The sequence below is a fragment of the Ctenocephalides felis genome, unplaced genomic scaffold, assembly GCF_003426905.1.
Source record: "Ctenocephalides felis isolate EL2017-DRISC unplaced genomic scaffold, ASM342690v1 CF-g0.4_SCAFFOLD_01886, whole genome shotgun sequence".
NCBI classification, from domain to species: Eukaryota; Metazoa; Arthropoda; class Insecta; order Siphonaptera; family Pulicidae; genus Ctenocephalides; species Ctenocephalides felis.
In genome coordinates this window covers 6,451,077-6,464,336 of record NW_020538040.1, presented here as the reverse complement: position 1 = coordinate 6,464,336, position 13,260 = coordinate 6,451,077, and the positions used below count along the sequence as shown (strand labels likewise).

The 13,260-nt window shown below is 30.6% G+C and overlaps 1 protein-coding gene across 1 annotated transcript in view; it reads left to right on the top strand.

Moving 5' to 3' along the window:
• LOC113378585 (serine/threonine-protein kinase 40-like) overlaps positions 1-8,369 on the top strand; it is an 8,672-nt gene extending 303 nt beyond the window's left edge. The window contains exons 2-7 of the mRNA XM_026619128.1: positions 1,016-1,125; positions 1,207-1,327; positions 1,977-2,109; positions 2,192-2,372; positions 4,351-4,549; positions 7,764-8,369. Coding sequence (XP_026474913.1) covers positions 1,016-1,125; positions 1,207-1,327; positions 1,977-2,109; positions 2,192-2,372; positions 4,351-4,549; positions 7,764-8,369 — 1,350 coding nt within the window. The remainder of the gene's footprint in view (positions 1-1,015; positions 1,126-1,206; positions 1,328-1,976; positions 2,110-2,191; positions 2,373-4,350; positions 4,550-7,763) is intronic.
• The last annotated feature ends 4,891 nt before the right edge of the window (positions 8,370-13,260 follow it).

The following is a 13,260-nucleotide window of genomic DNA, read 5'->3' as shown; positions in this document are numbered from 1 at the left end:
TAGGTGTAAATGTCGTTTCTAATATTATAGTTCTCATTTATAACTATAATGAGTTAATAAACTGTTATAATTATCAGACAAATGTTTATAATAATCTGACAAAACTTCTAAATACATCATTCATGTTAAATAGAAACAGTTTGAAAACTACAAGAGATTTAATAAATAAAAGCACACTAAATTAATTCTCATACAATGTACAATGTCAATGAAAGCTAGGTGTAAATGTCGTTCTAATTATATTTCCATTTATACTATACCGAGTTGCTGTAGAATGTTATAGTATTAGACAATATTGTTTATAATTTAATTCTGCACAAATTTCCTAAAATACAGCATTCATATTAATGGAACGGTTTGAAAGTTACAAGAGATTTAATACATAAATGCACAATGGAGTTTGTTGTCATAATATAAATAGTACAGCGGGTCAAAAATGTGTTTATGTGATATGGGGTATCATTTGAAAGGTCTCAACGAGCACTTTGAATATGTTCCTTGAAATAGCAACAAAACAAAAGGGTTCCTGGTTTTTTGAGTATACCGGGTTTTTGTAGAATGAATGTATACATTAAATTTTTAAATATATAAATCAACATATCAATTTCATAATATATTATTAAAATAAAATTATGTACTTATATATTATTAGTATTTATTAATTAAACTACTAAATAATTATTACTGCACCGAAAATTTGAACAAAATACTTCAAGTGTGAAGTTCGCGCGTTTACTTCAACCGTTAAGATTTAAAATTCAAATTTGAAATACATTAAAAAAAATTGTGAAAACATGTATATATATATTATATACTATCAAAACGCTAATTACATTACCTACAATCTTGAAAAAAAAGGATAAACTTTAAATTCGCAATTCGCAAAGACGTTTTTATAAATCAGTTTTGTCTTATGATTCAAACGATTAAGAATAACTTTAACTTCGGAAATACAATTTTTTACATAATAATTCATAATTAAATTAACAATTATACTTTATTCTTTATTTTTTAGGATACAACACCCGAAGAAATCCTACATCCTACTCTCGGACCAATTTATTCAGGGAAAATGAAAACAAGACTGTGTTTAGTATTAGACTGTATTAGTCCACATGATTTTTGGTAATAAAATATAAATTAAATATAATATAAATATATATATATATATATATTTAATTCAATAAATTATTATTATTATTTTAGTGAAAAATCAGCAGCCTTAGTAAATCTTCAGCATTATGTGATTCGAGAGAAAAAATTGTCTGAACGTGCGGCCGTTGCTATATTTTATAATGTTATATGCGTAGTTGAAAGTTTACACAAGGTAAAGTATATTTATATTTATATATATATATATATATATATATATATATATATATATATACGAGGTGTGTTCAAAAAGTACCCGGAATTACTAATAATTAAATTTCGCGGGTCTGGAGTGTCTGATTGTAAAAATTTTTTTTTTATTGTGTTGGTATACATGCCCCTAAAGTATGATGAATTTTCAGCTATATTCACTGTTTACTTTGTCTGTGGTAGTCGCTAAGGTTCGACGTGTTTTTCTGAGCTCGGCGATTTTTACAATGGAAGAATTGAAAAGTCAAAGAATTTGTATTAAATTTTGCGTAAAAAATGAAATAAAGTGTTGCAAAGTGCAAAATTCACCAGATATGGCTCCGTGTGACTTTTTCCTATTCCCAAAGTTGAAGAGACCCATGAAAGGACGGCGGTTTTCCTCGATTGAAGAAAATCGCCGAGAGTGCTCAAGGACATATCAAAAAGTGAATATCAAGGGTGCTTCGAAAATTGGAAAAAACGCTGGCATAAGTGTATTATATCTGGGGGGGACTACTTTGAAGGGGACCACATTAATGTAGACGAATAAATAAATATTTTTTTGAGAAAACGAAAATTCCGGGTACTTTTTGAACAGACCTCGTATATATATATAATTGTTTCTTTTTTTTCAGAAAAATATAGTACACCGTGACCTAAAATTAGGCAATTTAGTTTTAAACCGTAGAACAAACAAAGTCACAATAACAAATTTCTGCCTAGGAAAACATTTATCAAGAGAAAGTGACTTGTTAAATGATCAAAGAGGTTTGTTAAGACTTATCACATACTTTTTTTTATTAATTTTATATTATATAATTATATAAAATAAATATTATTTACCTTCTAGGTTCACCAGCATACATATCTCCAGATGTCCTATGTGGACATCCATATCATGGCAAACCCTCCGATATGTGGGCCTTGGGTGTAGTTTTATACACGATGCTCTATGGCCAATTTCCATTCTATGATTCTTCACCTACAGTATTATTTTCAAAGATAAAGTCAGCTGACTATATTTTACCAGTGTAAGTAGATAAAATATAAATGATACATACATATAAAACATAAAATAATTTTGCTCCTGTCGTTCTACTTTAACTGCATTTAAAATTGAACAAAGTACCTAACACTCTGAAGTTGTCTGCAGTTCGTACTGTCAACTGTTTAAATTTGAATCTTATAAAATGTGTTTATTGTTATTGTTATTTTTATTTTTGCGCAAATTATAAATTAAAGAAATGTCTAAAAAAGTTTAATCAGTTTATTTATTAGTTAAGACCATTTTCAAAATTATTATTAGGGAAGAAGTATTAAAAATAATTACTGAATTTATTATTTAAGGGGGTCTTCCTATGTGACGGCCTGTTTTTTAGGGATATTTTAGAATTTTTTTTCTACGACCAGTAAATAGTTAGAGCTTCAAGTTTTTTATCATTTATTAATACATATTTGGACAGTATAAATATAAAATTTCAGCTAAAAAATTTAGTCCAACTAGAGTTACAGCGCTCTAAACACCCCCCCCCCCCTCAAAAAAAAGAGCTCCCACTGTCTCCACGATTCCGGCTGATCGGCTTATCTGATCAAAAAAAAATAAACGGCGTTTTAATTTGTAGGCTTAAAAACACGGAATGAACTACAATCAAATAAATACAAAAAAAATTGGATGTTTTATAGACATTTGAAATAAAAGTTGCAAATTAGGCGGTTTTTTTTGTTTTTTTGCTATAAAAAATCGAAGTTTTGAAATTTTTGATTGATTAGATCATTCCATACGCTTAAATATATTGAATGTGCCCTGTAAATTTCAAGTAATTCGGTCCAGCCGTTTCTGAGATACAATGGAGACAAGTTTGAAAAACACAGTTTTGAGAAAAACGCGTTTAAAGATAAAATGATCGTTGTACTATATACTATATGTATACTTTTTAAATGGCTGTAACTCAAAAACTATTTGAGATATCGATTTGAAATTTTAATATGTTATTTTTAAAGGAATAATCTACCGAAATATGAAATAAAAAAAAATTCAATTTTTTCAACTCATCACATAGGAAGACCCCCTTAACAAAGTACCTGACACTCTGAAGTTGTTCGCAGTTGGCGCTGTCACTTCATTTTTGACCGTTGATATTTGAATTTATGCTTTCATAATTAAGAGATAAAATCTTTCATAATTAAGAGATAAAATTAAGGGACCGATTCTGCCGCAATGTTATGATAAGTTCATGTTATGAAGAATTTTCCATAGTAATATAGACAAAAGTTATGCGGTTGGTGTTCAGTCAGGCGAATTTCTCAGGTTTTCTCATACAAAACATAACCTAAAAGCCGCACAAATGTCAAAAAAACGATGTTAGATAAGTGTGTGTTTCTGATTCCTCTTAGGTAAGATACGAGTGACGTTGCAGTTTATGTTTAAAACGCCGGAATGAACAGCAAATACATGATATTTTGACAGCATTCAGTATGATTCATTCGCATAATGTATGGGGAGTCGGAGAGTAACATAGCCATCCCGTAACATTTCTCTGTTATGCGCAGAATCGGTCCATAAGTATCAATAAGATAAGATTACTGCTTATTATTATTTTTGTACAAATTATAAGTTAAAAATGTCTATAAAACTTTGCTTTATATATTAATTTAAATTATCATTAGATCATCATTATATTGAAAATCGCGAGAATTAACACTTGAAATTTTTTAAAATTTAAAATTGCAAGTAATTTGTTGTCAGATAATGTGAAATAAATTATACATATATATTGTAATCACTACTGTAATCCCGCTATTAATATTTCTCAAAATTATAGTAAACATCAATATGTTTTATTAACAACTAATCAACTATTTATGTCACAGATTATCTAATCAATTAACTATCTAATTCAAACACCCACACACACACATATATGTATATATATATATATATATATATATATATATATTTATTTATTTATATATATATATATATATATATATATATATTATTTTTTTCAGGGATGGTAGGGTATCGAACAGTACCCTAATACTAATAAGACAATTACTAGTGCTGGATCCAGATAGAAGATACACTGCCACAAAAGTACGAGGTGCTCTTGAAAGTATTATTTTTTCAAACAGAGGACCAAATAGTGATATTGATATGCAAATTGTACCAGATATTGATGATAATGACACGAAGGAAAAACCCAAAAAGGTAATAAGAAGAAATTTTGAGAAACTAAATATATTATTAACTTTCCAAATCAGATTCTGTAGAGTTCTCCTTGTCTTTAAATATTATTTGTTCGTGAGTAGAGTTCTTTGTTTCTAATCCATACAGAGCACTTTGGTTGAAATAGCAATTGCATTTGTAAAAGTTTTAGTTTGCTTGTCAGTAGAGTTCTTTTTTTAATTTACTTGATATTATTATCATTACTAGAGGATTTTTTAAACTTTAAGTCATTAATTTATTCTAAATTGCGTTTGCTCGTCAGTAGAGTTCCTTTCTTCACTTTAAAATCGTAGTTTATACGTCAGTAGAGTTCCTTTTTTCTCTTCAAATCGTGTTTGTTCGTTAGGTAAATTCTCTTTTTTTCTCTCTAAATCATATTGGTTCGTCAGTACTGTTCTATTCTACTTTCCTGAAATTGAATAAGCTTGTAAGTGAAGTCCTTTTCTCAATCGTCCTTAATTCTGATCTGTACAGAATGTTTAATTGTGATTTTACTAATTGCTTTAGAAACTTTTTTTTCAAAAAGTTTTCAGTTTGCTCGTCAGTAGAGTTCTATTTTACTTTCCAAAAATCGAGTTCGTTCGTCGGTGAAGTTCCTTAATTTAATTTAAATCGTGTCTGTTCGTCAGTAGAGTCCTTTTTCTTGTATATACTTGTCAGTAGAGTTCAATTTTGATCAATTTAGTCGATCATGTTTGCTTGTCAGTAGAGTTCTTTCTCAGTAGAGTCATTTTTCGCTCTTCAAATCGTGCTTGCTGGTCAGTAGAGTTCTTTTTTCTCTTCATGTCGTATTTGTTAGTTGGTAGTTTCTTTTTTATTAATATTTTTTAAACATTTCTCTTTATTATTTTGCTCATCAGTAGAATCCCTTTTTGTCTTAACATTTATACAAAAACATTTCCCTTTAATATTTTGCACAAATTGAATTTGCTTATCAGGTGACTTAACATGTCTTATTTACTTTATTGATATTTTTATAAGTTTAAATTGTTAGTCAGTAGAGTCCCTTTCGAAAATACAAAAACAAAATATATTTTGCACGCCAGTAGAGTCCTTTTTCTCTCTTATTTTGCTGCATTAGTTTGCTCGTCAGTAGAGTTCCTTTTTGCATAGAAATTTTCCAAGTGTTTCTCTTAAATATTTTTAACAGATTTAATTTGCATGTCAGTGGGGTCCCTTTTGTCTTTTATTCCAGTTTGCTGCTTTTTGTCTCTAATTTGAGTTTGTTCGTCAGTAGAGTCCCTTTTCTATTTTATTTCAACTTCGTCGTCAGTAGAGTTTCTTTTCCATTTCAATCCAATTTCATCATCAGTAGAGTCCCTTTTTTGTTGCAAATTTTTAACTTATATTATGATTTTCAGTTTGCTTGTCAGTAGAGTTCCTTTTTATTGCAAACCGATGAGTAATATGAATTTCAATTTGCTCGTTTTTGCTGCATATTCATGACTAATTTTATTTATTGCAGTTTGCTCGTCAGTAGAGTTCCATTTTATTTTTTCTCAGATCAGTAGAGTCCCTGTTTTGTTGGAAGTTGCAAATTGTTAACTAACATTATTATTTTCGGTTTATTCGTCAGTAGAGTCCTTTTTTTGTTACAAATCAATGACTAGCATTATGAATTTCGGTTTGCTCGTCCCGTTTTTTCTCTCTTATTTTAGTTTGCTTGTTAGTAGAATCCCTTTTTGTCCCTTTTTGTCAGTAGAGTCCCCTTTTCAATTTCATTTTAGTTTGCTCGCCAGTAGAGTACTTTAGTTACTTTAGTTTGTTTGGCAGTAGAGTCCTTTTCATTTTATTGTAATTTGTCAGTAGGGTCTCTTTTCTATTTTAACTCAGTTTGATCGTCAGTAGAATCCCTTTTGTCCAATATATTTTCCATTTCATTTCAGTTTGATCGTCAGTAGTCTTTTTTATATCTTATTTCTTTGTTCGTCAGTAGAGTCCATTTTTATTTATTCAAAACAAAGCTAATGTTTATTGACAATTTCAACATTTTGCCTTCAAACAAGTTGTATTAGTTTTAATATTCCTGATTGACAAAAGAGACTCTGCTATCGATCAAATGAAAAAGGGACTCTACTGACGAGCAAAATGAAATGAAACAATAAAGGACTCTACTGATGAGCAGAATAGCATTAAAACAAAAAGGGACTATACTGAGGAGCAAACTGAAATTAGGAGTAAGAAGGAACTCTACTGACGAGCAAATTAAATTAACACAGAAAATGTTGAAGATAAATGTTTGTAAAGAATGTTAAGGCAAAAAACGATTCTACTGATGAGTAATTTAAATTCGTAAAAAAAATATGTTTAAAAAAAATTTGAATTATCATTTTTCAAATATTTCTCTTAAATATTTTGCATAAATTTAATTTGCTCGACAGTAGAGTTTTCTTTCATTTCATTCTAGTTTGTTCGTTAGTAGAGTCCCTTTTTCATTTTATTTTAGTTTATTTGTAGAGTTTCTTTTCCAAATTAAATTTTGCTTTCTCGTCAGTAGAGTCCCTTTTGAATTTCATTTCGGTTTTCTCGTCAGTAGAGTCCGTTCTCAATTTTCATTTCATCTCTAATCTGCTCGTCAGTTGTGTCACTTTTTGCATTGACATTTAATTTTCTCCCTGAAAGCCCGTTCTTTTTTTTCATTTTTTATTTGCTCGTCAGTAGAGTCCTTTTTGTTGCAAAGCTTATTATGAATTTTGTTTTGCTCGTCAGTAGAGTCCCTTTTTGTTGCAAATCGATGAGTAACATTATTAATTTCGGTTTGCGCGTCAGTATAGTCTTTTTTGGTCTCTTATTTCAGTTTGTTCGTCAGTAGAGTTTTTTTTCTATTTTATATCAGTTTGCTCGTCGGTAGAGTCATTTTTATCTCTTTTTTATCGATAATTTCAGTTCAGTCCAGTCATTATAGTAAGTTCACCTCGGAATACGAGATACCCAGCTGTAAGTCTATAAATAGTTGTATATTGACATCCTAAAGTTGTCTCAAAACCTATATATGGTAGTGTGTCAATATCATATGTTGTATGTCATAAAACTTACAACAGGGTATTTCGAATTTCGAGATTCTTACTTAATTTAAACTTAAACGACTAGATTAGTTTGCTCGTCAGTAGAGTCCTTTTTTCATTTTCATCATTATTACATATGATAAAATATATAAATAAATTTTAATATTAATTTATTATTATATTTTCCCCAGACCGATACATCTACAACACCCCTCACAAACATCCCCATATCCCAATGGGTACAACCGAAAACCTTCGAAAACTTCGAAGACACCTTCCTGACCACCAAACCAATAATCCACCAAACCGAAAACGACGCTCGGGGCCTCACATCCGCCGAAAAGGTACAATACCAACACCTACTCAGTCTTAGCAATATAAACAACCTCATAAACACTCGAGTCGGCGGCCAAAGGGACAATAGTAATACAATCACATCAGGAATTGTCAGCAGCACAAATAACGACGACTCATCTAGTTCATCCTCTAATTTAGCGTCACAAATAAATATTATGATGGAAAGTTCACCGGAGATGATGAGGGGTTTATCTAATTCCTCGTCCCGGTTGCCCCAAAGGTTTTCGCGGAGCTCCGATAGAAGACCGAGGGTATTAAGATTTAATGGAGGTCAGCAGTTTTCGGCGAGCAGGAATCAGAGTAGTAGATTGACGTCGAGGTTGAGGAATTTGCAACTGTTTATGAGGTCTTATATGGATACGACGAGCGAGCCCTTGATGGGTAGTTTGAGGTATCAAACTGGAGGCGGAGGTGGTACTGGTGGTGATGGAAGGTCGTAGAGTGATTTGGTTGTGTTTAGTTAAGGTTTGTGTATATTTGTATGAAGTTTGTATATATATGTTAAATAAAGAAATGTTTTGTTATTAAGTGTTTTAGTATAATGAACTGCAACAAATTATTTTATTCAACAAAAATTTGAACTCAGACAAATTAAATAAGATAAAAGTACATCTGTTTCATTCGTGAAGTTCTACAGGTAATTACAGGGTGTTCATAGAAGTTGGGTTGAGGAGTTGAAGTAAACCCTTTCATAATGGGGAGTAGAATGCTAGAATTTAACTAGTTGGTATGGTATTTAGCTTTGAGGCAATTACATGAAATTCCCGATATGTTTAAATAATCGACTTAATCAATAAAAAATAAATTAATTTATGAGTCATTAAAGTATTCCGAGTGGATTTATTACACATAATTGAAAAACGAACGAACACTTTGACTCGGAGTATTTTCTAAAAGCAATTTTTCAAAAATCAATAATTTTTATAATTGAACCAGTTTCCAGGACTTTAATGATTTATTATGTTCAACTACTCATTTTGTCAAATTTTGATGAATTTTTAAAATCAAACTATTTGTCGTAAGGCCGTAATATTTCAGTAAGTTCTATAAGACCATGGTATATATCGCTAAAGAAAAATCAATAAAAATCGGCTTAAATTTTTTTTTCAACACTTAATTACAAGAAAACGGCTCGGTAGATTTGCATCTAAAACTAATCAGTATCATTCCCAACTAATATCTTTCGAACAGTTTTTGATTTTTCAGAATCGGTTCGGTAGGATGAGCTTAAATGTGGACGAAAGGTTTAACACTTTTTTTCAAATTGCAAAGAAACGGCTTGGCAGATCGTCACACAAAACTGACAAAAGATAGTCCTCACTGAAATACATCAAATGGCTTTTAAATTTCTAAAATCGGTTCAGACATTTTTGAAAAAACGTCGATCAACGGTCTAATTTTGACAAATGCCAAAAAACCGATACCAATTTTTGCAAACTTTGACGAATTTTTAAAGCTGAACCAGTTGTTGTAGGGCCGTAATATTTTAGTATGATCTAGAAGTCTATAGTATCTACCGTCAAAAAAATAATCATAAAAATCGCCGAATTTTTTTAAAAAAAAACTTTATTACAAGAAACCGGACCGGCCGATCTCTACCAAAAACTAATCTGGTCGATTCCCAACCAATATCTTTCGAACGATTTTTGAATTTTCAAAATCGATTCAGAATTGCGGGCTAAAACGTGGACGAAAAACTTTTCACTTCTCTGCTATTTACGAAGAAACGGCTTGGCCGATCGTCGCACAAAACTGACAAACAATAGTCCTCATCGAGATACATCGAATGGCTTTTAAATTTTTGAAATCGGTCCAGCCGTTTTTGAGAAAACGGCGATTTACGGCAAAAAATCTGTTGGTGCACATGCACACACACATACACACACACACACACACACATACTTTTTCCAAATTTGGTCTCATTCGATTCAGAATGGCTTGAAACGTCGAGAAAACATAAAATTAGCGAATCTGATTTTTTGATGAAAACAAACTTCTCCTTCGGGAAGTTAAAAAATGAAAGTAATTGATATTGTCATGCGTCACAATATCTTGAAACGAGTGGTGGTGTATGGCATCGTGCCTTAAGGCAAATTGCTAGAACTTACCGTACCGTAACGAAATATTCGAGAAATGTTAAACGTTTTCAAATATATTATTACAACAAATACTGTAACTTTCATTATTTTCTTTGCTATCTTGTTATATCTTGCAAAATCAAATGTAAATCATAAATCTCCAGGATTTATCTCCAGAACATTAACAATCGTCATTTTATTTTTTATTTACTTTCTCAGTTTGCTCGTCAGTAGCCCCTCTTTAATTTCTCTCCTAGTTTGCTCATTAATAGAGTCCTTTTTTAATATTTTTTTTCGTTTTGCTCGTCATTTGCGTCCCATTTAATTTTTTTTCGCCATTTACTCGTCAGTAGAGTTTCTTTTTTAATGTCTCTCCTAGTTTGGTCGTCAGTAGAGTCCTTTTTTTAATAACCTCCCTTTTTTTTCTCACTTTGTTCTTCAGTAGAGTCAATTTTCAATTTTGTTCTTATTTAGTCGTCAGTAGAATCCCTTTTTTATTTACTTTCTCGGTTTCTGTGTCAGTAGTCCCTTTTTTTAAATATTCTCCTTCGGTTTTTCAGTTTGCTTGTCACTAGATCCTTTTTTAATATTCTCTCTCAATTTTTTTCTCTCTTTGCTCCTCAGTTGAGTCAATTTTCAATTTTGTTCTTATTTTAGTCGTCAGTAGAATTCTTTTTTTAATTACTTTCTCGGTTTGCTCGTCTGTAGATACCTTTTTTTTTAATCTCAATTTTTTACTTAGCTCGTCAGTAGAGTCCATTTTTATTTTTTTTCTCATTTTGCTCGTCAGCAGGGTTTTTATTTTTCAATCAGTTTGCTAGTCAGTAAAGTCTTTTTTTTTAATATTCTCTTAATTTTTTTTCACTTTGGTCGTCAGTAGAGTCGTTTTTTAATATTTTCACTTTGCTCATCAGTAGAAAGGACTCGCTTTTTTATTTTCTTCTAGCAGTTTGCTTCTCAGCAGAGTTTCTTTTTCAATTTTCTCGTTTAATTTGCTCGTCAGTAGAGTTTCCTCTGTAGTAGAGAGAGTCTCTTTTGTAATCTTCTAGTTCTAGTTTGCTCGTCAGTAGTCCTTTTTTTTGAATATTCACTTTTAATTTTTCACTTTGGTTGTCAGTAAAGTCCTTTTGCAATATTCCTCCCAATTTTAATCACTTTGATCGTCAGTAGAGTCCTTTTTTTGTTTACTTTCTCTAAATAAGTGCTCTTTAGTGGTATTTTCTTTATATTTTCTTCTTCAGTAGAGAAGAAAGAAACTCTACTGATGAGCAAAATGAGAAAAATAAATAAAAAGGAACTACACTGACTAGCAAAGAACAAAAATTTAACTAGTGGGGTGTGTGGCATCGTGCCTTAAGGCAAATTGCTGGAACTTCTCGTACCGTAACGAATGTTGGAGGAATATAATAAAGTTTTCAAATAGATTATTATAAATACTGTAACTTAGTTCATTATTCGTATTTATAGATAAAATATAAAAGCTTATAAACTGGACGACATCGTTTATATATGTTTACATGATTATATATGTTTACATGGCTACCTGACAAAAAAATTCATCAAAATCAGTTCAGCTGTTTTGGACATTAACTCAAACAAATAGAGAGACAGAAAAACATGCTGAAAATTGTTAATATTAAAATTCATAAAAACAGATACTCTAACTTTATTTACAGATACATTTTTCAATCAAATTGACAATTTTTCTTAAGATTTTAGTCCAATTTGCTCGTCAGTTAAGTCCCTTTTTGTCCTTTAGTTCACAATTTAATTTGCTCGCCAGTATTTTTATGTCCTAGTCTTCAAATTAATTTGCTTGTCAGTAGAGTCCCTTTTTAGTCTGACAGATTAAAAAATTAAGTTTGCTCGTCAGTAGAGTCCCTTTTTCTTACATTTCATACTATAATTTTTGTGGTTGTCAGTACAATCTATTTTTTCTTGAAGTCTTCATTTACTCGTCAGTAAAGTTCCATTTTCCTAAGGCTAAGCTTAATTTGCTCGTCAGTAGAATTCGTTTTTATATTTCAGTCTTCAAATTAAATTTGGTTGTCAGTAGAGTCCTTTTTTTAACTTCCCTTAGGACAAATTATAGTAATCACAAAAAAATCGAAAATGAAAATTTTTATATATCTTTACGTTTCAGAGGTTTCTGAACATTTTGGCATACCTTACAAAACTAATGGATGTGTGTATGTGTTTTGTATGTCCGCATGTTTTCGTCCACGTTTTCGGGCGCACGGATCAACCGGTTTGAATAGTTCAAAACAACATTCGATTCGTATTGATAAGGAGACGTGCTGATTAGTTTTTGGCGAAGGCAGGTCTAGCCGTTCCGAAGATACGGGGCAAAAAGTGCCAAAAATGATAACTCAGTTTTTAAGAGAACGGAGCACCCGATTCTAATAATTCAAAAAACATTTTACTTGTATTGACAAGATTAATAATTGATCAAATTTTCATGAAGACAGGTCTAGCGGTTTCGGAGATCTAATAAAAAAAGTAAAAAAAAAATGCCATGATCATTAGACATATGCACATCAAATCATCAGATATTTTATAGAGATTTTAACAATAAGTATACATTTTGTTAACATTCCTATGGGTTCCGTACCAATGTTTATCCGTTAGACGGCGACGCAGCGCTTACGCGCTTCGATACTTCGTCTCTATGCAGTTAAAGCAGTACGATTGCTTTGAAAAAAAGTTCAGAATTTCCAAAATATTTCAATATAAATTTTTCTTCAAAAAGTTTTTTTTTCAAAAAAAAGTAAATTTTTGTCAAAAATATATAGTTTCTCAAAAATCTCATTTTTTCAGAGTATTTTTTTTTCAAAAATGTTAATCATTTTTAAAAAAATATTAATTTTTGGTTCGGGAAGTTACAGCAATTTGCCTTAAGGCACGATGCTATGCGCCCCACTAGGTTTATAATTTAATTTGCTCGTCAGTAGAGTCCTTTTTTAGTTTTTAAGCTTAAAATTAAATTCGCTCGTTAGTAGAGTTTCTTTTTATATTTTAGTCTTAAAAATAATTTGCTCGGCAGTAGAGTCTTTTTTTGATCTTGTACAAAAAAAATTAAAATTTAAATATGAATTAAAAAGGTGCTTACTTTTAGAATAAATGTGTGAAAACAAATAATCAAAAAAACTAACCTTAAAACAAAACACTTTCGTTAAAAAATTGACAATCTCTTGTTAACCCGAATTAAGGCGATGGATGGGTAACAAATATTTTGTCCTCTACTTTAAAATAG